The 23,303-nt window shown below is 35.3% G+C and overlaps 1 protein-coding gene across 1 annotated transcript; it reads right to left on the reverse strand.

Moving 5' to 3' along the window:
* Nucleotides 1–8,961: 8,961 nt before the first annotated feature.
* Nucleotides 8,962–15,443, reverse strand: LOC113226400. Its single transcript, XM_026459015.1, has 5 exons — nt 15,376–15,443; nt 13,629–13,682; nt 12,591–12,713; nt 10,390–10,620; nt 8,962–9,320 (listed from the first exon to the last, which is right to left on the reverse strand). The coding sequence occupies exons 1-5, from the start codon at nt 15,430–15,432 to the stop codon at nt 9,249–9,251; spliced, it is 537 nt and encodes a 178-aa protein (XP_026314800.1). The 5' UTR covers nt 15,433–15,443; the 3' UTR covers nt 8,962–9,248.
* Nucleotides 15,444–23,303: the final 7,860 nt, after the last annotated feature.

Here is a 23,303-nt window from a genome sequence, read left to right on the forward strand (position 1 = left end):
AGGAAGATAATAGAAACCCAAATAATTACCGTCCAATAGCGCTTTTACCAACATCGTCAATAAAAATATTTAATAAACTACCAAATCCCTTCAAGGAAGAAACCAATGAAAAATGCTTTATTAAAAAACTAAAAGACCTGTTATTTGTAAAAGCTTATTACTCCTCGCAAGAATATATCAGCGACACATTTCCGACCTAAAACTACTAAAAGTACAGATAACACAAATAAGTAAATTAAATTAAATGATCTTGATATAAATTATAAATAAATAGAAACAAAATAAATACTACTCAATTGATAATAAAAACCACTCAAATACAATATTGGAAATGTATAATATTGAATAAATAAATAATACAATATTATATTTTCCCATTTCATCATTCTTAATGCTTTTTTGTTTGAACATTATGTAAACATAAGACAAAACATAATTCTATTGCAATAAAGACTACCGTAAAAAGTAAAACCTCCTCTCTCCCTCTCTCATTAATTAAAATTTATAATTTGCAGTGCCCTACACAGGGTCCATAATGCGATGTTAATTTAGCTATAAGCCTTTTACTATCCCATCTATGTAACGTTATGGTAAACGCAATAAAGAATTATATAATTCATTCTTATAGACAGCTCATGCTTCACCAAAAAATTGACTGCGCCAGTATTCACAGTTAGCAGTGACCTGTAAAGGGTCCAAAACGTTTGTTTGTTGATAAAACAAATATACGCGATTTATCATCAATCTGTTTATAACCCATTTATATATCCCACTGCTGGACACGGCTTTCATCTCAGGCGAAGGTTAAAGGCCATAGTCCGCCATACTGATGCGAGTTGGGCACTTCATTCGTTTTCCGAGGGTCGTGAACTTTCTTCGACGTTCAGGGGTTTTCTTCACCGAAAAACGCATGGTAAATTTCGAATTAAATTTTGCACATAAGTTCCGAAAAAGTCAGAGGTACTAGCCAGGATTTGAACCTACGGCCTCTGCTTGAGTAGCGGTAGATTAAACCGTTAGGCTATCACGACGTTAAGGCCTGTTTAAGGCGTTAGGCTATTACGCGACTTACACGCGGAAAAGTAGTTCAATTCCGTATGAGTAACAATTGCGAAATCCTTCGACCGGTATGAGTAACGTGACCATAGGTCTTGTTTTGAGCGGTACAGTCCCGCTTTAAAACTTCTTGTCCCGATGTCCCCAAAATACTTAAAAATATCCCGCTATGACATAACACGACACTTGTGTCATAAAACATTGAAAAATCATGCCAATAGTTACGTTCATATTTAAGAACTAAACCTGACATATTAAATCAAACTTATTCATCCGAAAAATATAAAGTCAGCCCACCAGACCACCAAAGATTAGTGTTTTTTTTGTAACATCAAAATTTTTCGGTTCTTTTTTATTTTTTTTTTATCATTAATCATTTCGTAACTATCATAAACAAGTGTCTTGTTTTTGAAACAATAATAAATTTACAGGCGTCCCGCTTTGAAGGAAAAAATAGTGGTCACGTTAGATATGAGCCAAAATTTTCACATAGATTTCACAAGACGCGATGGTTAACAACACATATCCTATGTTTTCAAGTTTCTTGTTATGATATATAGTCCGCTGTATAAACTGTGCCTAACAGATGATGTCGTTGTCGTTTGCAAAATCCACAGTTCAAATGACGCACAGCATATTTTTTATTACGTCGTTTTTTTTATTATTTCAAGTAACGGGATGAATAAATCGTGCACCTGATGGTAAGCTGTCCATAACAGTTGCATTGTCACGCAGAGCTTTCAATCGCAAAGATCTAAGGGGCATTGCCATTATGCCCGTCACCCTGAGACATAAGTTAACAAGTCCTATGTGCCTGTAATTTCACCAGCACCCTTACCCTTCAAAACCGGAACGCAGCAATGCTGACATTACTGCTTGGCGGCAGAAGTAGGTAAGGTGGCAGTACTTCTCTGGACATACTCTTTCACAAGGAGCTGTACTGCGAGTCTACGCTACACTATCTTTGAGTTCTGTTACTTGGAATAGCTAACCCTAAAATTTTATTACCTTTCCAATGGTATCGTCCTGCCTATCGGCTCTACTTCACACCATTAACTTTTTCTGAATTGATCGTTGGTTAGTTTGCCTATGTCGTAAATGTTATCTAAGTCAAAATGTTCTTAAAGTTTTTTTATAAGGCAGTTTTCGTACGATTCGTTTACCCGCTCACGCGATGCGCTCTTCCTACCGCAAAATGGCGGCTATTTGGTTTCGCAAATTAGAAAAGCATTCAGTTTAAATACAAGTTTTTATAAATAAAAATTATTATTCTGCATTGCTAAATAAATACCCTCCGTACTACAAACAAAAACATCTCAAATAAAATGCAGTAATACACCGCAAATCCTGCACTTAAAAAGCACTAATGACATTTTTGGTGTACTTGGATAAATATGATAATATTCCGTTTGAGTGGTTCTAACGTTTACCAAGAAATTACTCCTTAAAGTATAGTTTATAAACATTAATATTCAGGGTAAACTTAAGAAATGCTACTTACGGTATGTTTTCAATAAATAAACACCGAAATCACCAGCCCAAACAATAACACACACGATTGTCGTGACGTATTTTTGAAGTTGTTTATTTTTTTTAAATGACAGACCCAGGCATTAAAAACTTTATGGTTTGCTAGAGTAGTTACCGAGATAGCAATTAATATTAGTTATTTTACCTGTTATAACTTCGATATCCGATAAATCGGTATAAAATCAACACCGGCACCTCTAGGTGTGGTATGCGTCTGCGGCTGCATGTATCGCGTGAGCGGTTACTAGGAGACAGCAGATAATGTACACGTATATTATGTATTTCATTCGAGGTTGTTTATTATTGTATATAAGGTTACTTGTAAAATAATAACAACCTAGCAGGACTTTATCCGCTACATTAATATGTAATCTATCAGCATAAACAACAACTTTCGTTTCATGACATTTTATAAAACATAACAATAATAGATAATAATAATAATAACGCGTACACACTCATAGCCCCGCACTAGGAAAACCCTGTATCTATTACTGTACTGTGTTTTGAAGGGTAAGGGTGCTGGTGAAATTATAGGCAAATGGAACTTATGTCTCAGGTTGACGAGCGCAGTGGCGGTGCCCCTCATATCTTTGCGATTGAAAGCTTTGAGTGGCACTGCAACTGTTGTGGACAGGCGTGTAGCTTACCATCAGGCGCACGACTTGTTCGTCCCATCAACTGATATTATTAAAAAAATACAAATATTTCTCCCGATCCGGGAATCGAACCCGTGAGCTCTGCGGGCAGTCCAGCATGGTAACCGTTCGGCTACAGAGGCAGTTAACAAATTATATAATAATAAATTTATCGAAAATAAACTTCTGTGTTTTTGTTGTACTATTTGACATTTTTTACATCTCTATTTGGTAGTAAGGTGCCTCCACCCCACATACTGCATTTTGCATCAGATTGGTATTTACCCTGTTTAGAGTGATCTATTTCAAGGTTTTTATTTAAAACCAAAGTCAAATCTGATTAATTATTAAAAGCCATAGAACAAAACCGTTTATGATTTTAGTAGTATGATCCTGGGAGGTTATATTATTGGTTATAGTTGTTTGCAAATAACCCTGTATATTCTCCATAACCCCTGATGGTATTCAATGGGTTGCCTATAATGTGAATTGTCTTTGACGAGCGAGTTTTTGAAAAAGGGTTCCTGAAATTTATGTGTTTCATTCGTGGTTATGTTAATATAATTATATTCTCCATATATATCAATATAATAATTGAAAGTTTTTTTGTTAATAAACTAGACAGTAAGCATCTTAACATCTTACTGCCAGCATCTAACTTCCCTTCAACCTCCCAAATTCGTTTCAACAAATATTACGGATTATAAATATCTGAAGATCTCTCTTATGGCCTAAAATATTAATTTTGAACGAGAGACACGGGATTTCCTGGCCTGGTACATTTGTCCTGAGGTCCAGTCCATCGAACACTTAGAAAAAATCCTTAGATCCGACCGGATTTGAACCGACGTCTACTAACAAACCGTGGCTTGCGCTTTGTGGAACGAACCAGCGGATCTCACGAATTTTTGTACGTGCTTATTGTTGGATCTTTGTATTTGGTTTTTCAACGACTTTTTAGCCGTAGCCATCTTTGATAAATCTATGAAAGTATTTCGTCACAAAGTTAGGTAACTTTACAGTTACCAGCCCTGGCTAGAGATGCGTTATTAACTGTATTTTAAATTTGTATTGAATTGATATTATATAAAGTCGATATTAGTGTCAGAACACCAAAAGCAGTGTATTTTGGGCTAGTTAGCAGATATTGACAATGAGGAGCAGTAAAAAAAATGATTCGTACCTCCATGTCAGGCAGCCTTGTTGAAGAGTTTGTACCGACGAAGAGACGTTGTATCCACCGCCCCAGATGAACAGATAGAAAACTCAACATTTATTATTATTGCAAGGAAAATATATATGACCAATTCATACTTCGTACCGACTGCAAAGAGAATGAAAAATTGTGTCTTTCTCTTTGTAAAAAGCTTATGTATTTTTTTGTTGATTTCTTAGCTTAATATTTTTTAATATATCCTTCATTTTGTTTCCATTATTTAAGATAGATGAAAGAACAGATTTTAGTTTTATATTTCGTTGTAGATTTTTATTTTGTGATCCCTGAATTCCAAATGTGAAAGTTAAGTTCCTATTTTTTAATTCCATTTTAATTTACAAATTTTCCAAATTTTTAATATTGATGTTGAAATTATATTTGCTTATTATTTATGAAACCAAATTTTGAAAAAAATATGAGGTTTGACTTCTCCTTAAAGTACCCACGCGACGATTCGTGTATAGTAAAAGTGCACGACGCGACGGGCCGAGGGTTAATAAAGAGGGTAGTTGTAAGATTGACGCCTTTGTCAATAACGGGCTTTTCATTATACTCTATCGCGCGTGCTACAGCAATCGTGCGCAATTGAGCGTGCGTGAAATTGTCATTGTGTATACGGTAGCACATCAACATCAACCCATTGCCGGCCACGGGTCTCCTCACAGGCGAGGTTCTAAGCCATAGTCCACCACGTCCACACCAGAAATAGAGACGAAATGTCATTAATTTTTTTTTTAAATTATTGTGCCATACCATAACGAAATTTGTTCTGGGATTCGACGAACTCGGTAGCTCCTCGGTTTATATTGTGCCCCGGGTTCTGTTCCCAGTAAGAGCGATTTAGGACATAAACTTTTACAACCTGATTCTAGTGTGGGTGTTCCGTGTAGAAGTGAATTCTGTATTATGCTTAGTTTAAAATACTTATACACTTTTATAGCGACGTAGTTTTGGCAATAAATAAATTTCAAGGCATCACATAATTCTGGACGTGGTCCGTAGTTAATATAATCTTTTTCAATACGGTTTAATACATCCTTTTTAATTGGTGCGCTGTAATCAGAGTTTTCGACAGCCGATTTTGAATGGTTTACATTTACGTGCCCCTGGTGTTCCAGAAACCCTTTATGTTCTCCATAGCACATGGGATACTCGCACTAAAAAAAAAAACAATCAAAACAATTATCAGTAAACAAATTGTAATGCGTATTTATTTCAGCGTGTATGTGAAGCATATCATACATAGACACAACGAGCGTTTAAATATATTACTTATACTTTGTCAAATAGTTGCCTTTCACATTTACAATCTTCTACTTAAATCATCGAGTATTAACCAGAAATAGAGACGAAATGTCATTTAATTTGTTTGAAAACTATTCTGCCAAATCATTACTGTGACTATTGCGGCCCCGATTGACGTGTTATCGTCAATTGTTTCACTTCAAATCGATCAGTTTCAATTGAGCTTTGCTATAATGGACGAAAATTGAAAAATTACACATTTACTCCGATTCCGTTTGTTTTATAATTAGATGTTTCTTTTCGTCGGCTAATTTTTAACTGGGCGGAAGCGAGTGTTTTCTTGTTCGTCAGCTATGTGTCACCAGTCGGATGACGTTATCTCGCTGTTGCGTGTTAGTAAGGTATGCGCGGGAAAGGGATGGTATAAGAACGTAAACATTGATCCAATAAAACCATTGCTAATACTAGGAAATGAAACTATTTTTCCGGATTTAAATCGCGTATTTTTGTTTTTTCAAACAAACCAACGTTTTATAGGCCCCATGGTCACGGTTGACTGAGGTGGTACAGTCTTCAACCAGTTATGTCTAATATTGATGCAAACCACACTATTTTTTCACTATAGTTACAATAGATATTAATTAAATACCTTATTTTTAATTTTACAACGAAAACATTTCAATTTGCACTACATTAAGTTTATAATATTAAAATATAGTACTTTGTAGTAAATCCGTGACATTATTTAGTTTTTTCATATTTTTAAAACTAACTTACCTTGTTTATCCTTGTGTAATATTGAACTAAGTGGTTAACAGCTATTGCTAAACTATATTAAAGTGCAGTTGTATTTATTCTCATATGAAGATAAAAAATGATATTTTTAATAAGGTTTATAAATGCAATTTAAACAACTTTTCACACTTCTAAAAGCATTATCTCTAAATTACAAACTGTGCAGAAACTCGTAACTGGTTCTACCGCCAGAACTTCGGTACATGAGAGCGCAATTTAGCCTGTATATTAATACATAAATAAAACAACACTATTATTCTATTTCTTTAAAATTATGACATTAATTAAATTATTTTAAATAAACAATATTTTTTACTAGACGTTTCAAAAGTCTTGAAATTCTTGTCGAAGCATTAAAACACCAAACGCCACGCAAATAATCGGCTTAGAAATTGACATCGCCGAATTTCAAAGTTAAATTGAAAGTCAAATAATCATTTATACACTTGAATACGTAATTTTTTAAGATACTGCTCATTCACTACGCTGACCTCCCTAAGAAGAACGAGCAAGAAACTCTAGGGATTGGTCTTTTCAATATAAATATAAATGTTATAGAATACATTTTGAATCATGTTTGTGTGGAATCTAACAACAACACGTAGTGTACAATTTTGTAATATGACTTTTCAATTAAAATACTTTTAATATAAGTTTTAAAACTTAGGAAATGATAATCTTAATATATTCTCCTGAATCTTATTGTAAAAACGTATACAGTTCCTCATAAAAGAATCGTTTACCTTAGTTAAACGAAATCGAGGTAACATGAGCTTAACTTAGTTCTAAGGTTAATATTATGGATATCTTCCTTAATGAAATTATGTATATTTTTATATTTTTATTATTTATTTATTTATTAATACATAGGGCGCACTATAAGTGTCCGGAACTAGCCACTTACATAAACAATATTTAAAAAGTAATTGCAACATTTGAAAATTGAACTCTTTGGCTATAGAATACAGTTTGTTTCATCGTACTGTCACTTGTTTTTACATTGTGGCGTCATTTTAGAAATTGGTTGTTTACATCACCATGGATTAAACTTGTGAAAATTTTCGTAGTATGATTTTCTACGACTTTAAGTTTGCAGAATTCAAACGCGGTCGTGTGAATCTCAGTGATGAATTTCGTGATGGTCGCCCGTCCACTGCTGTTAACAACAAAAACATCGATGCTGTGCGCCGTATGATCAAAACAGACAGGCATGTGACATACCATGAGATTCGGGCATCTTTAGGCATAGTCATGAATCAAATACAATCAATACTACACAAACATTTGGGTGTGATAAAGCTGTGCTCTCAGTGGATCCCACACAATTTGACTGAGGCTCAAAAAACGGATCGCGTCACTTGGTGCAATGCCGTGCTTACCAGATTCAACGAAGGGGCGTCAAATTTGATTTTTATAAACCCGGTTTTTTTTATTAGTTCTATACCGATGCTCTGCATTTTATTCGAAGATCGTCTCTGTTGTTGATTCTTCGATCTCGGCTGCCACTTAATTACAACACCTATCAAAATGAAGTAGGCAGGAATTTGTCACTCCCGTGTTTTACATCACTGAGAGTAACAACAACTTATTACACTTTCCTTTGTTTTCTTCATATGAAAATGTGCTATAATCTGTTACAGTGGTAAACTCGTCTAATAAATTAGCTGAGTAAAGAGGACTTTGAATTCCGACTTCGGATGTATCATTTTCAACGAATAAAAGTGAATAAAAATTTTACTAGAGTTTTTGTAAAGAGAATTGTATATATATACAAAAAAAGAAAAACGTCAGTACTGAGTACTAAAAAACCGACCTCAAAAGTCATTCATCCCCTAGTTTGCCACCATTAGAGGTAGAAATGAGACCACTGCTAAGGTGTCATCTTTCCAATAAAAAAGAATCATCAAAATCGGTTCACCAATGCGTTATCGCGTAACATACATACAAAAAAAATATTACAATGCTTGCCATTGTGGTGAAAGTATATGCCAATCGGCGTAAGGTACTAGTTAAATGTAGGGCCCATTGAAAACCAAAGTCACAGCCTAATATTGATTGTGACTTTAGCTGAATGGGATCTTTTTGCATACGCACAGCTGCACACATATCAGTATACAATTATTTTAGTATAGTACAATTTGTTGTTTAAATGTTGACTATGCTGTTTTTTGCGTTATTTTTGTTTTTATTCAATCGTTTTTTGTGCTTTTGTTTTATAATGTGGCGTCGCACTAAATGGTCTCTATTTCTACTTCTACTTCAATCCTGGGCCAGGGCGCACCAGATGTACGCAAAAGGAATGCTACGTCGTGAGGTGAAGTATAATTTGGGGCTCCTTGCGTGCACCCCAAATTATGCTTGAAATCGCCACATCTACATAACTCTACTACTTATTCATAAAGCAGTTTCCACTGAGAAGACTGGATAATAAACTCTAGGGGTTGTTCTTTGTAAATAAATATTTGTACACATTTATCATTTACGGTATTTATTTCATATATTACACATAGATCTTGGCAATTATGTCATCCAAGTATGCAGAAGCTGTACTATATCTTATCTCCCTGTCGTTTTATACCCCGTAAATTACAAAATTTGAATATCAACCGAAATCTTGTTGAAGAAGCGCATACATTGACCCTTTAAATGAACTTGAGTTCCCCGAAAATTGGCTTTAGAACAAATAACAAAGAAAATTCTTTATAGGTACGTTTTTATCTTGTAAATATTGACTCATTATATAGATATTTTATCTACCTTAAATGTAATTAGTATGCACAGTGCCCTCTCATGGAATTATATAATTCGCATCTTTTTTCATTATAAAATGTTTGACATAACTGTAAATAAAAAAAGCCATATAAATAAATATAAAAGAAAAATAAAGGATTAAAACCAACAAGGACAACTTTAAAAAAAAGCTTTTCTTTTTCGAAGTTGGAGTAAAATGACTGTTCATTGTGTAATAGTGTTGCTAGCTGCAAACAGTTAGTGATTGGTGTCGATAAATATTCTATCGACTGAATTTTCGTCACGATTATTGCAGTAAATAACGGAACTTGTTTCATTGGAATCATCATTGGTCTATAATTCGTTCATCTGCTGGACACAGGTTAATTTAGATTATTAATTTGTAAATTATACATACATATACATAAGCATAAGAACTATGTCTATTAAAAATGAAAAGAAGAGACATATGTATTTTAAAGTTTTTAATTTTTAATCAAATCTGTCTATTATTATTAAAATGTATATGAATAAAAATTATTTCGATACTAATAGGCAAACTTTTTTTTTATAATACTAAGTGACGGGACGAACAAGTCGTGCGCCTGTTTGTAAGTGACACGCTTGCCCATAATAGTTGCAGTGTTACTCAGAGCTTTAAATCATAAAGATCTGGAGGCACCGCCATTGCGCCCGTTCCCGGAGACATAAGTTGACAAGTCTCATGGGCCTGTAATTTCACCAGCACCCTTAACCCTTCACAACCGGAACATAGTAATGTGACCATCACTGCTTGGCGGTAGAAATAAGTAAGATAGATATAGACAGACAGTACTTCTCAGGACAAGCTCTTTCACAAGGAGCTCTACTGCTACTAAAAACTGTCAAAATAACGCAATAACTAATAATTAATATTTCATAACATTCACAAGTCAGACATTTTTAGCAAAATTTTACCTTCTTTCGCAAACTATCGATAAAACAATCGACAATAACTACACAACTATTTAATTTTTTATAAAAACTGGCAACCCTGCAAATGTCGTTAATTCCGTATTCAAAAAAGACAGATAGTATTATAAGGCCAATACATTTTTGCACAGGTTGTTCCCCAAGTAAAATGAACAAATATACGCGATTTTAGATTTAAAAAAATTATTCAAAGTACAAAGTACTTACTTTCAACTGGGCATAATTTTTACAGTAAAATACTTTGAGCATATCACAAACTTCAGGATGCGGTCCGTAGTTTGTGAAGTTTTTTCGGGCACACTCAGAATACATGTTTTTCAACTGCGCATCGGAAGTAGGGATCTTCGAAAAATAATTACGTAATCCGGTTTTCCCGATGAAAACTCCATTAATGTCCACAATATTCAGAAGTTTTCCAAAACAGTTGGGGAATACGCACTGAAATACAACAAAAAACCAAATAATTGACAATCTTCAAGAATAGTTATTCTATAGAGTTCTAGATTATAATTATGTTATTTAGTGGTAACTAAATGTAATGATGATAATTGTAACTTTTTCATTAAAACAAAACCGACTTCAAGAGTTCCAGGAAGTACATCTAAGTACTTGCTAAGTTTTATTGAAATCGGTTACCGGAAAGTGCGGGAAACGGGATTAATCCCCTAGTTTGCCACCGTTAAAGGTAAAATACATTATTTAATGTAAACGGGACCAACAATGAGGTACTCTCTTTCCAACAAAAAAAGAATCATCTAAATCGGTTCTCACATTCCGGTGGAATCGCGTTACATACATACAAAAAAAATACAGTCGAATCCAGTCGAATTGAGAACCTTTTTTTTAAACCCGTTAAAAATTAAGAATTGCGTGTTGAAATTTATTTTATTTACTTATTTCCCAACTGAATCTATCTTCACAGGTTATCCACCCAATGCAATAGACCAGCAAAATTACTACATGTAACACAAGGTATAAAGCGCTATCTTTGTGAATTCACTCAGAGAACAATGGAACAGATCGATCCTATTCGATATTTCGTTCGGGGTGAGAAATGTGCGCGTTAGCGGACATTCCGTCATGAGATTGTTCCATCCACGCGACACCGCCAGTAGCAATGGACGGCGACGTCGCCCCACGAACCTATCATTGGAACAGATAAGCCCCTAGTAGCATCGGATTGCATAGCATACCTCTTTTTATGCACATAATCACCACAACGTAACATTTCTTTCCTATACGTTTGGCGCACCCTGATCAACAATCGATGAGTACCTGAGGCCATTGCATTGGCACATCCTTTCACCACGATGGCAAACATTATAGTGTATGCCATCGATACGACGAGAAAAAGAAGATGACGCGGACAAATGAAAGGTGATAAAGATTCACAGAAACAAATAGAAGCAACATTGGAAGAGAATGGCCAGAAAGGCGTTCTCGGATCAAACCAGATCTTAAAAATCTGGACTACATAGTGAGAAGAATAGGAAGATTTGTTGTATATAAAAATTGACAAATGTAAGTGAAGCACGAGAGGTTGGTCAAGATCTTACAAAATGGTGAACGATGCTTTTTGTAAAAAGGATGTTTTGTAGTAGATAGCTGATGGTTTTGACTACGCTCCAGACAAAAACGCTGAAGACTCTTAACCCATTTAAAAATTTTAGTCGCCGGCCTAAGGGCGCCCAGGGACCCAAGTCTACTAATTGGAAAATATCTCAGTTGTGTATCTTTATTTTATAATATCAAGTGATGGGACGAAAAAGTCCGGATTCGAACCCTCAGCTACCTATAGCAGCAGTAGAGCCCCTTGTGAAAGCGTTCGTCCAAGGAAGTACTGCCACCTTACCTATTTCTGCCGCCAAGCAGTAATGTCAGCATTACTGTGCTCCGGTTTGGAAGGGTGCTGGTGAAATTACAGTCACATGGGACTTATCAACTTAAGGTTTCTCCGTACCACCTGTTTGGGATCATCTAAGTAGTATTTCCTCTGATGAAAAATCCCAAGCAGACATTTATGTAGCGTAAAATAGAACGTTCTTTAGAAAAAAAATAAAAATAAGATAATTGATTAATCACTTTTGTAACAATAATAATAAAGCACACACTCAACATAGCCCTGCACCAGAGAAACCCTGTGTCGCGGGTGCCATGGACGCACACATACGCAACCACAAATAACACCCAAACTCACGAGAGAAATAAATCTAGGCCATATAAATATTTCTCCCAGCCCGGGAATCGAACCTAGGACATCAGCGGCAGTTGGACTACGGAGACAGTTATGACCAAAGGACCCAAAACGTTGGTTTGTTTGAGAAAACTGAATAGCTTCATTTCCTATGTCTAGCAGTCGTGAAAACCTAATAACTCGATAGTTAGTATGAAAGTTTATGAATACATACGTCAAACACATCGACATGATTTTCTGCGTGACAAGTTTCAAAGAAATTTGGTGGATAATGCACTCCATACTCTGGTTCATCTTCTATATCGTAGTCCACACAACAACGTGTTGTTATTGCTTCCTGTGTTGTACGTAAATTCTTTAACTTTTCGTTATCTTACATAACTATTATGTACTAACTTTGACAGATATTTAATGGTAAATTATTACTAAAGTCTTAATTAAACTATTTTTTTTTGGTCCTGTCTCTTTTTCAGTGGCGAAAAAGATACGTTGTTGTTTTGTAGGAAGAGCGAAAGAGTTGTTTAGCTACATTTCGAAAAAAGGTTTCATGAGATTTTAGGTTTTCACGACTGTTTTAAAATATTTACATCTTCTTTTAAATGCAATTTTAACATTTAAGCTTAATTAAAACCAAAAATTATTTTAAAACACGATGTAAATAATTGAAAACGGTCGTTAAAACCTAGCCTACCTAGGAAAAATTTTTCGACAACTCGCTTACGTCCTTTCTACCAAATACCAGCACTTATTATACAGAAACAACATTTAAAGATATATATATTGCAAATTGAATTAAACGTTCGAAATGTTTACCTACATTTTCAACATGTAGCCAAAGAATTTTATACATATTTAAGGGAGTAAACCGCACAATTAAAAATAAAACAATGAATAACAACAACAACAACAACACACACACTGATTGCTCCGCATTAGGAAAACCCTGTATCGCGGATGCCATGGATACATACATAGGTAGACAACCACATATTACACCCAAACTCACGAAAAAATAAATGCAGGCCACAACTTCCAAATATTAGAAAATATTATAGATAAACCATTTCTCTAAATAACCTTTTTTTAATATTAAATTATAATTAAGTTGATATTTTGGATTGTAGACCGTTGTTGTAGTATACAACTTAAAGTTGAAGTTAAATCACATTTGTGACACACGCTTGACTCATGACCCTATACTAATGAAATCACATTTTTATATTCTAAAGATTAAAAATCTTTGGATACTTACAAACATTGGACCCATCCCATATAACAGTTCACAACGATTACTATCATTATCTAACTGCAAATTGAATAAAATTTGAAATAAACTCTATAAAACACATGAGACAAAACAGCGTATTTACTCATTGAGACCAATTAACTGAGCCCAACAACAGTTCTGTACGTACGACTATGAGCAGTTGAGCAGACTGGAGTTGATTGTAGCATCTGATCGAGATTATCATAGTAATATCATCGGATTTGCAAATATACTCTCTACACATTTCTTCCCCTTGCGAGCTATTAACGGGCTTTACGCAGACACTCTATCGCGCGTGATATAGCAATCGTGCGAGATTGAGCGCGTGGTAAGACGTTGGTAGGGAAAGGGAAAGATCAGCCCTTTGCGCTCATCAGTCACGCGCGCAATCACGCAATCCGACACACGCCAGTAGCAGTCTGCGCTATTAGTATTTACACGGACGCTCTTTCCGTTGTAACAAAAATGAACATGAGTTCTCTAAACTGTTGCGCATGCACGCTTTCCCGCGCGCAATCCCGTACGCTCCTGATCACGCGCGATACAGCGACTGTATAAAGGTGGTAACCTATTACAAACTCGAATTACTTTTTTCCGAATTTCATTACTCCGAAAACGGTTCGACTACAGCAACTGCAGCAGCGCGGCGGCCGCGCGACTGTCACTTTTCATACAATTCTAGACGCGCTGCAGCAGTGCGACAGTCGCGTGGCCACCGCGCGGTTGCAGCGCTTCTAGAAATGTATGAAAAGTGATAAACGCGCAGACGTCGCGCAGCCGCCGCACGGCTGCAGCGCTGCTGCACCGCGGCTTGCTGAGGCTAATTTAAACGCGCCCTAAACCACGCGTTGACGCAGATCTGCGTCTCCGCCACCGCGTGCGTGATTCCGCGTCTCGCGCTCCGTCACGGGGCGCGGTGCAGTGTGTTAATCACCTAATTAGAGGAAGTTCGTACCTGTGGGTCTATTCTCGTTCTTCGTCCTAAACAATTATACTGTCGATTGAGTAATAGGGACCAAATGAAAATAAAGTATGAAGCTTTACTCGCATCATGCGTCTTTTAAAATTGTGGTCGATTATTACGTATTTGACACTAATTGTTTCCGACGAATGTCGGACAGAGCACGAGAGTAGACTCACAGATAGGAGAACGTATATATAATTTGCACAAAACGTTAAGGCCTGTTCAGATACGCGTTATTCGCTACTACTTGGGCTAGCGAAATCCGAGTGGGTACGCGGTAATGCCCACTGTTCATACCTAAGCGAATATCGCTACCGCTATTATGTCAACTAATCGTCACTAACTGATTTGCGGGCTCTACGGAGGGATGAATTTGCAACGACATCGTGCGGCGAAACCTGTTGTACCTCGGCGGCATAGCGTGGTATTTCGGTTTCGCTCTAGCTTTTTCTTTTAAGCTACCCACAGCGGTAGCGATTATGGCTTATATCTGAACAGGCCTGTACGCTTCTGCGTTTATATGGCGAATGGATGTGCATGCTACATTATCAAACTTATTATCACTTTCCATCAAACTTATTCTTTTGTAAAAAAAACAGTCAAGTTATTGAATATCTCAGGGTGACGGGTGCAGTGGCAGTGACCCTCAGATCTTTCCGATTTGAAGCTCTGAGTGGCACTGCAATTGTTATGGACAAGCGTTTAGTATACGTTCAGGCACAGGACTCGTTCGTCCCGCCAATTAATATTATAAATAAAAAAACTTACAGAATAAATGACTTTATAAATTGCAGCTGCGATACCCAGAGCAAGGATCATATACATAATTGGCTTTACGATAGAAAATTCTATATTTCATAATATAACTATTATGACAATCACATTGTTTTTAAAGTTTGTAGTAAAAAAACTCAGACTTTGATTGTTGAATAAATGAATCTTGTATTGCGCCATAAATCGATTGATTAATCGATTTAGATTTTGGTCATGGCTTTGCTTTGGTAATCATAAATCACTTTAAACGTACATAAAACAGACTGTCGTAAAATTAATAAAAGTACGTTGTGATAGCGTGAAGGTAACCAAGTTTTTATACTTGAAAATAATAATCATGTATATTTCTTAAAAAGCTGTAAAAGCTTACCTTACCTATTTCTGGTGCCAAGCAAGAATGTGAGCATTATTGCGTTTCGGTTTTGAAGAGTAAGTGTGCTGGTGAAATCTGACTCTCGAACTCTTTCACTCAACTCTACAGCTACTGTGTGTGTGCGTGTGCGTGTGCGTGTGCTTGAGCGTATGCGTGTGCGTATGCGTGTGCTTGAGCGTATGCGTTTGTGCGTACGTGCGTGCGTGCGTGCGTGCGTGCATGCGTGCGTGCGTGCGTGTGTGGGTGCTTGCGGGCTTGCGTGCTTGCATGCTTGCGTGCTTGCGTGCGTGCGTGCGTATACGTGTGCTTGTGCTTGTGCGTATGCGTGCGCGTGCGTGCAGGTGCGCGCGCGCGCGTGTGTGTGTATGGGTGTGTGTGTGTGTGTGTGCGTGCGTGCGTGCGTGCGTGCGTGCGTGCGTGCGTGCGTGCGTGCGTGCCTGCGTGCGTGCGTGCGTGCACGTGTGTGTGCGTGCGTGTGTGTGTGTATGAGCGCGCGCATGCGTGTGTCTAAGTGGTTTTTTTTAATGTAGAATCGTTGAATAAATATTTGTATCATAGACAAAAGGATATACGTAAAATTTGTTCCGTTTTAACACTGGATGCTGTCTCTTTATTATTTACATGGCTATTTGAGAAGGTTCCGTCAATAGAGCAAAATGTAATTCAATATGTACTTATATCCTATTTCGCCTATTTATATTGTTTTCTCAATTTATTTTATATAATATTATAAACGAGTTATTGTAATATTTTGATGACATGTCTCTTCAAATAACAAATAACGAATTTTCACTGCAATCGTGGTTCTATATGCGAGTAAATATGGAACTGGAGCTGTGTAATTAAAAATCCCTTTGTAATTCAGATTTTGGTATCAACAAAACAAAAAGCGAACGGGGAATTACAAGAATCGCATGAATCATGAGATATTTGCTAATTCACATTCATGAATTTAATTATCTTTGACTCCGAAACATTATCAAATAACATAAATTACATTTATAAATAATTCCGAGAGATTCTTCTCAAAACACAAAAGAATACCAATTTTGAATACTTTTAGAATATAATTTAGAAAATTTGAAATGGTAAGACAACATTTATATTATAATAAGCTTTGTTATGCAATATAGTAGTTTATGAGACTGTTACTTAATGAAAGGCATTAAAATACGAGTGTTTTAATGCCTAATTATGTTCAGTTATGCGCACATAATATAAGCTCTCTATGATGTGTTCAGAACCCGCATGTTACGATTGGCGAAATGGCGGCAAATAAAAACTTTTCTCACGCATGTCACGCAACCGTAGTTTTTATTTTTAATTCATAGACAAACTAGAGTCGGTCCCAACTATCATATCGTTCGATATCAAGTAACGTGTGAAATTTGTCAAAATTGTTTGCTATTGACATTTCATTTCGAATAAAACTTACTGGGGGCCTACCACAACCCCATAAAACAATATTACTTTAACCTTACATCATTGACTTACAATTATATGGACGTCGGGTCCGCACTAAAAAGTGTACGAACTTATAGGGCGTTAAAATCGTATACAGAGCGTAATTCACGCTCTAGTCTTCGTTTGTTCGACTGACAGCGAAACAAGCAAAATTAGACAGTACTGCGATGACATTACAATTTAAATTCAACGTTTTAGCTTTTTCATATTCCTTTACATGTCACTACGTTTAAATAGGTTGACTTGGGACATTCTTTTCGTGTTTTTTGTATTAGACCCGTCGTCCATTTATTTGTAAGTCAATGCCTTACATTAGCTTTTCGTACCATAACGCGCTTAAAGTAAGCTTATTTGTGACATTAAAACTATGATGTTTTATCGGCAGCTTTGTGACTATTCATTCACTCTGTTCGTACTGTTACGCGACTTTGACATTAAAGTAATATTGTTCTTATGTCAAATTTAACAATCTTAAAATAGTTACACGGACGCAACGGAAACAATATTATTTTCTTAGTTTTGTTGTCTTAATATTGATTAGTAATGATTAAAAGTTAAGTTGAACTCTATTTTGTTTATTTTTTATTTAACAGCACATAGGAAATAATTTCTCGTAAAATAAAAACACGCGATGTTTATTTCGTAAAATTATGACAGCGCCATCTATATGCTCCTTGGCGAAACTAACAGTTGACACTAGACTATAGTTCCGAATTTACAACGTGACTATCAAGACTCGGCTTGTTTTATTTATTTTTCTTCATGAAAATGCGGAATAACAATTGAAAACAACGTAATTTTAATAGATTTCATTATTACGTACTTTTCTACACATACATATTTTTACTTTTATTTTTTTTTTTTTTTTTTTTACATATTTTTGGCAGATGAAAATCTCTGAATGTAAATAATATTAAGTACTTTAACATTATACTGCGATAACACGATTCGGAACATCAAAAAAGAAAGAGATGGCATTAAACAGTTCATATAGCGTTATTTATTTCCTACTTTTTGTAAGGAATAGACAATATTGGGAAATCATTCGTTCTTTCAGTCACTTTAGCAATAATACACTATTTGGTTGATATATTGGTTTGTCATGGTACGAAAATGAGTAATATTGCAAAATGCTTAATTTTGCTTATATTGATGTTACATTGAAATAAGATTGTTTTTGAAAAGGTTATGGTAGGCCCCCTGATATTAGAATTGAGTCGACTCAAATTGTTTTGTTTTTCAGAGATGTTCGAAATTTGAATGTAATAATAAAATCGAATTTGATGTTATTATTACGCAATAATAACATTTACATAGATAAGAAATTTAGTATATCGCACTGCTATTACAATAGTGTTGTAACTCAAAAAGAGGACTTTCTCAGAATCGATGAAAAACGAATTACTCACTTCCCGCAAAAAATTATTTAAATTTATATGTTATAGTTTATTATTGACAATTAAACAATTTATCAAATATATTTAACAATAAAATGGAAAAAATTATTTCATGTTTTTCAATAAGGATTATTTTGGCCAAAACTAGCTCACATAAAATGTGTCTCATTTTGAGTTAAGTAGAAGTCTTTTAATTGTTTCTTACAATATTCTAACGACCGTTGTTTTGAAGTGTAGAGAATCAAGTTTAACGTTCAGTAATGATATAATATTAAATTTCACATATTTTGAGTTACAACACTATTGTAATGGCAGTGCGATATATTAAACAGTTAATCTTTATACCGGTCGTAATTTGCGATTTTTGAATACATCGTAGTGGGTTTATGATATGTGTATAGATAAATTTAATTATTTTTCTCATTGACCTACCAACAAATGGACGTCGGGTCTAATACAAAAACCACGAAAAAAATGTCCGAAGTTAACCTATACAAACGTAGTGACATGTAACGAAATATAAAAAACTAAAACATTTAATTTAAATTGTAACGTCATTGCAGTACTGCCTAATTTTGCTTGCAACAGTTTAAGGACCAAAAACACCATATTCAGCTTCTACTGGAAATTTAACAAAATGCACCGTATTTAGCTTCGACTGAAAATTACTTGAACACAAGAGTAATGGAGTAGCCTTTATCGTAAATATTAATTAATTTTTATATATATTATTCTGTCGAATTTTGTGCAAATTCACTTAAAGAAATAATAAAGAGTTGGGCAGATACAAACTACAGATATTACTACAAATGTGAAAGTAAGCGTGTACTATAAGAAATGTACTGATATTCCAACTAAACGTAAACCGTAATTCCGAAAACCGATTTAGTTTAGTCTTGTAATCTTCCTAAAAAAATACATTTGACATTTTATTTCGTTAGCTCGAATTAAACGTCATTAATAAAAAATATTTTTTTAAATAATATTAAAATCAAAGCGACTCTATAGTTTCTTTGTTCTAAACATTTCAATCGCTTGTGGTTCGAACAAGTGAAAATGACCAAAAAGTTTATTTAAGCTTCTTGAAATTAACGTAATGGGTCTCTTTCCATCTTTTGCGCATGCCATGTGTAGAAAAAGGACAGTTAGCTATTTGATTATTTTGTGTGCTTTTGTAATTTATATTTACGATTCATTTATATATGTACAAAATAACACTTTTAAATGAGAACTATGATAACACGATATATTTGTTTAGTGCAAATATGATACAAAATCCTGTTTTTACGCTTTACTGCAGTAATTTTTGATTGACAACCGCGCTGTCACTCGATCAAATGAAGACTGTTGCGCGATTGACGTTTTGTATGCAATTTTAACGCCCTATAGGTGCGGACACTTTTTAGCGCGAACCCGACGTCCATTCATTGGTAGGTCAATGATTTTTCTGTACATAGAACTATAATGATTTTCAAAAAAAACGTCGAATTTTTGCTAATAACAAGTGTCCTTAAACGCGTCACTGTTCTCTTGAACCAAATAACGTGTCTGTGTTTGTAAAATTACCAAAATTCACATTATTTTATTAACCTCCTAAGGAGTCTTGTATATTAAAATGTAAATAATATGTGACCTAATGCAGACCCAGACAATATTTTTACTATAATGATATAAACGCCCAGTAGGTACTTACACACAAATTTATAATGAAAATTTCTCATTCAATTTTAGCGTTGTTTAATTCCACCTCTGTATGACCATAGAAGTGTCTAGAAAAATATGTTTAACTTACGACATTGAGGCGGTACTTGCTTGGACCAGAAGCATGTAATTGACTTTATGACAATTACGTTTAGCACATTTTACGAACATTTGGCGTTTAGCGCTTATCACGTTTTTTTATGAACAAGTCGTGGCCCTGGTAGTTATCGACACGCCTATTCATACCATTGTTGTATTGCAGTGTATCATTGTTGCAATGCCACCCAGAGCTTTAAAACGCAAAGATCGGAGGGGCAGTGCCTGTGCGCACGTCACTATAGGTCCGATATGTCTGTGATTTCACCAGCACCCTTTAAAACTGGAACGCAATAATGCTTATGTTGCTGCTTGGCGGCAGAATTAGGTAAGGTGGCAGGACGTCCTTGGACGAACTCTTTCACAAGAAGGTCTACTGCTACTAAAAGATTCAAGAACTTATTTGGCTATTATATGTATTCCATGTGAAGTAAAATACCTAGATAGTTTTGATTTTCATTCGATGGATAACAATATTAATGTTTTGTAAAGATTATTTGGTTATGAGGTCACAGCGCCACATAACGAGAAAGTTTTGCAATAATCCCATACTGAGCTTTGACGACCTAGTGGCCTAGCTGTATGCACTGTGGGCGCTAGATGAGGATATACCGGATTCGATTCCCGGTAGTACCAATTTAGAAAAAAAACTTTTCTCAATTTGTTCTGGGCTGGGTGTTTTGGGTATTTACATCACTATTACAGTTCTAAGATTTATTTGTAGTATTAAGACGTTTGTATAATAATTAACGTTTCTTTTTTCCTGTAGTTGTATTAAAATGTTATCATAGCTTCCGTTACATTTGTTTTCCTTGTTTGTTGATTAAGTTGTAATGAAAAATAAACTTATTTTATCTTATCTTACTTCAAAGTGAATTCCGTTGCTCTAGTACCATAGTACTGAGAATTTCCTAGTTTGAGACCAGTGTGATTTTTCAGCACACATTTCTGTCGGTCTTGTGCCAATGCCGACCATCCGGACACGTTCAGTTTCTTTAAGTCTTTGGCGACTTCAACCTTCCAGCGATATCTTGGACGGCCCCATGGACGGTGACCCCTGGGTTGCCCCAAATACGCTCCTTTGAAAACTCGATCATCTCTCATTCTTTCTACATGTCCTATCCTGCTAAGTCGAGCAGATTTTATTTCTCCGATTATGTTCGGCTCAGACACTAGTTCTTCTATCTGTCTGTTGAGTCTGGCCCTCCAGTACACTACACTATTGTTATTATATTTATTTAATTGTCACCACCTGGCAGTAGGATGTCTTCAAATCAGGGGATCTAACCCCGTTCTCTGTCCAACATTCGTCCGAAACAATGACTGTCAAATAAGTAGTACTCGAAAAAATCAAAAGAACATGTCAAGTATGAAGCTTCATTCGCATGTGTCTTTTAATTCGGTCGTGTATTACTTATTTGACAGTAATTGTTTCGGACGGAACGTTGTTGACGCTGTTGAACGGGATGTTGGACGAAGCACGGGAGTAGACCAGACGCATGTACGAAGTACGGGAGTAGACCAGACGCATGTATACTTCAATTCAATGCATTTTAAACAAACAAGTCACCGACCAGACCATAGACGGTTTAGTGATGGCCATTTGTAATGCCAACGACAAATCAATTAATTAAATGAATGAATCGATTTGTTCAATTGAATCATACGCTAGTAGTTTGGTAGTAGTTTTCCTTACATAACCCATATAAGCAAATTTAAAATTTCGGAAATCTTTTTAAATCCTCCTCCAAATCCTTACACTTAGATACTCTTCGATTGCGATTGAAATATTCTATTTACTAATCGATTACAAAAACTTTAATTGAATGAACCGAATATTATTTTTCGTGCAACGCTATGCAACTATAGACAAGTCATGGGCTGTGTAGTCGAAAAATAACCCCACTTTTGGACTACCAAATGAATATTATTGAAAAAAGTGTTGAGATATCAAGTCGAAATCTTCAAAATATACGGGAAAGTGTTACTACTTATACGATTTATTGAGTGATTGTTAGCTGTTTACTTTTTGTTCAAAATGGATTGGAATGGAAGACTATAGAAACAATGCTGTGACGCGACAGTGGCTTGGCAGATGCACATGTGTAGTGCCAGTTATTTTTCACTATTGTGTATGCAAAACGCTTCCAAATATTATTCCACAATTCTTACGTTGATTCGTTCCATTATCTTCCCAATCAAGATTCTCAAAAGAAGAGAACGTGCTTATTAATATATTTATTATATACCGTAAAACTAAACTTCACGTAATTTAACTGTTTTAAAGCATTGAATGTTTAGACGTATATAGGCCCTCTTGAGGTAAGTGCCTGGACTTTATAGACTGTTTCTTATATCATTGTATAATTTTTGTTACAACCTTTCCCTTTTCCTCTTATTTTCTACTTCTAATAAATTTATGTGGACCCAGCCCTTGTTTTACTTCCGTTGAGGCTAGGCCACAAACTAATCCCCACAATCTCGTTAGCATGTACGTGTACGTATAAGAACAGCTATATTTGCTTTGCCTAACGCCATTCAATAAAGAGCACTCTTATAACACTTCAGATCAGAGTGCTTGTTGAAACAGTATTGGCGTTATTTGAGTGCAAGCACCGTTGGCTACAAAGGAATTTAAATATTTCAAAGATAAGATATGAATGTCGATTGATAGTAAATGAAATTATTTTATCGGATCTAAAACGTGTATATTTTTATTTAAAAAAAAAACTTTTCGGACAATTATATGTCCCATGGTCACGGTTGTCTGAGATGGTAAGGTCATTTAACCAGTTATGTCTAATATTAATACAAACCACCTTATATTTCACTATTGTTCCAAAAGTTATTCATCAAATATCTTATTTTAAATTTTTCAAAGATTCAATCTA

The sequence above is a fragment of the Hyposmocoma kahamanoa genome, unplaced genomic scaffold, assembly GCF_003589595.1.
Source record: "Hyposmocoma kahamanoa isolate Upper Pololo Valley unplaced genomic scaffold, ASM358959v1 190, whole genome shotgun sequence".
NCBI classification, from domain to species: Eukaryota; Metazoa; Arthropoda; class Insecta; order Lepidoptera; family Cosmopterigidae; genus Hyposmocoma; species Hyposmocoma kahamanoa.

What these genes read in the sequence shown, in the direction of transcription:
- LOC113226400 (XM_026459015.1), bottom strand. Translation starts at nt 15,432, where the DNA reads ATGTATATGATCCTTGCTCTGGGTATCGCAGCTGCAATTTATAAAGTC. An exon ending in ATGGGATGGGTCCAATGTTT is followed by an intron (nt 12,714 to 13,628) that starts GTAAGTATCCAA and finishes CGTACAACACAG; the next exon opens with GAAGCAATAACAACACGTTG. An exon ending in ATCATGTCGATGTGTTTGAC is followed by an intron (nt 10,621 to 12,590) that starts GTATGTATTCAT and finishes GTTGTATTTCAG; the next exon opens with TGCGTATTCCCCAACTGTTT.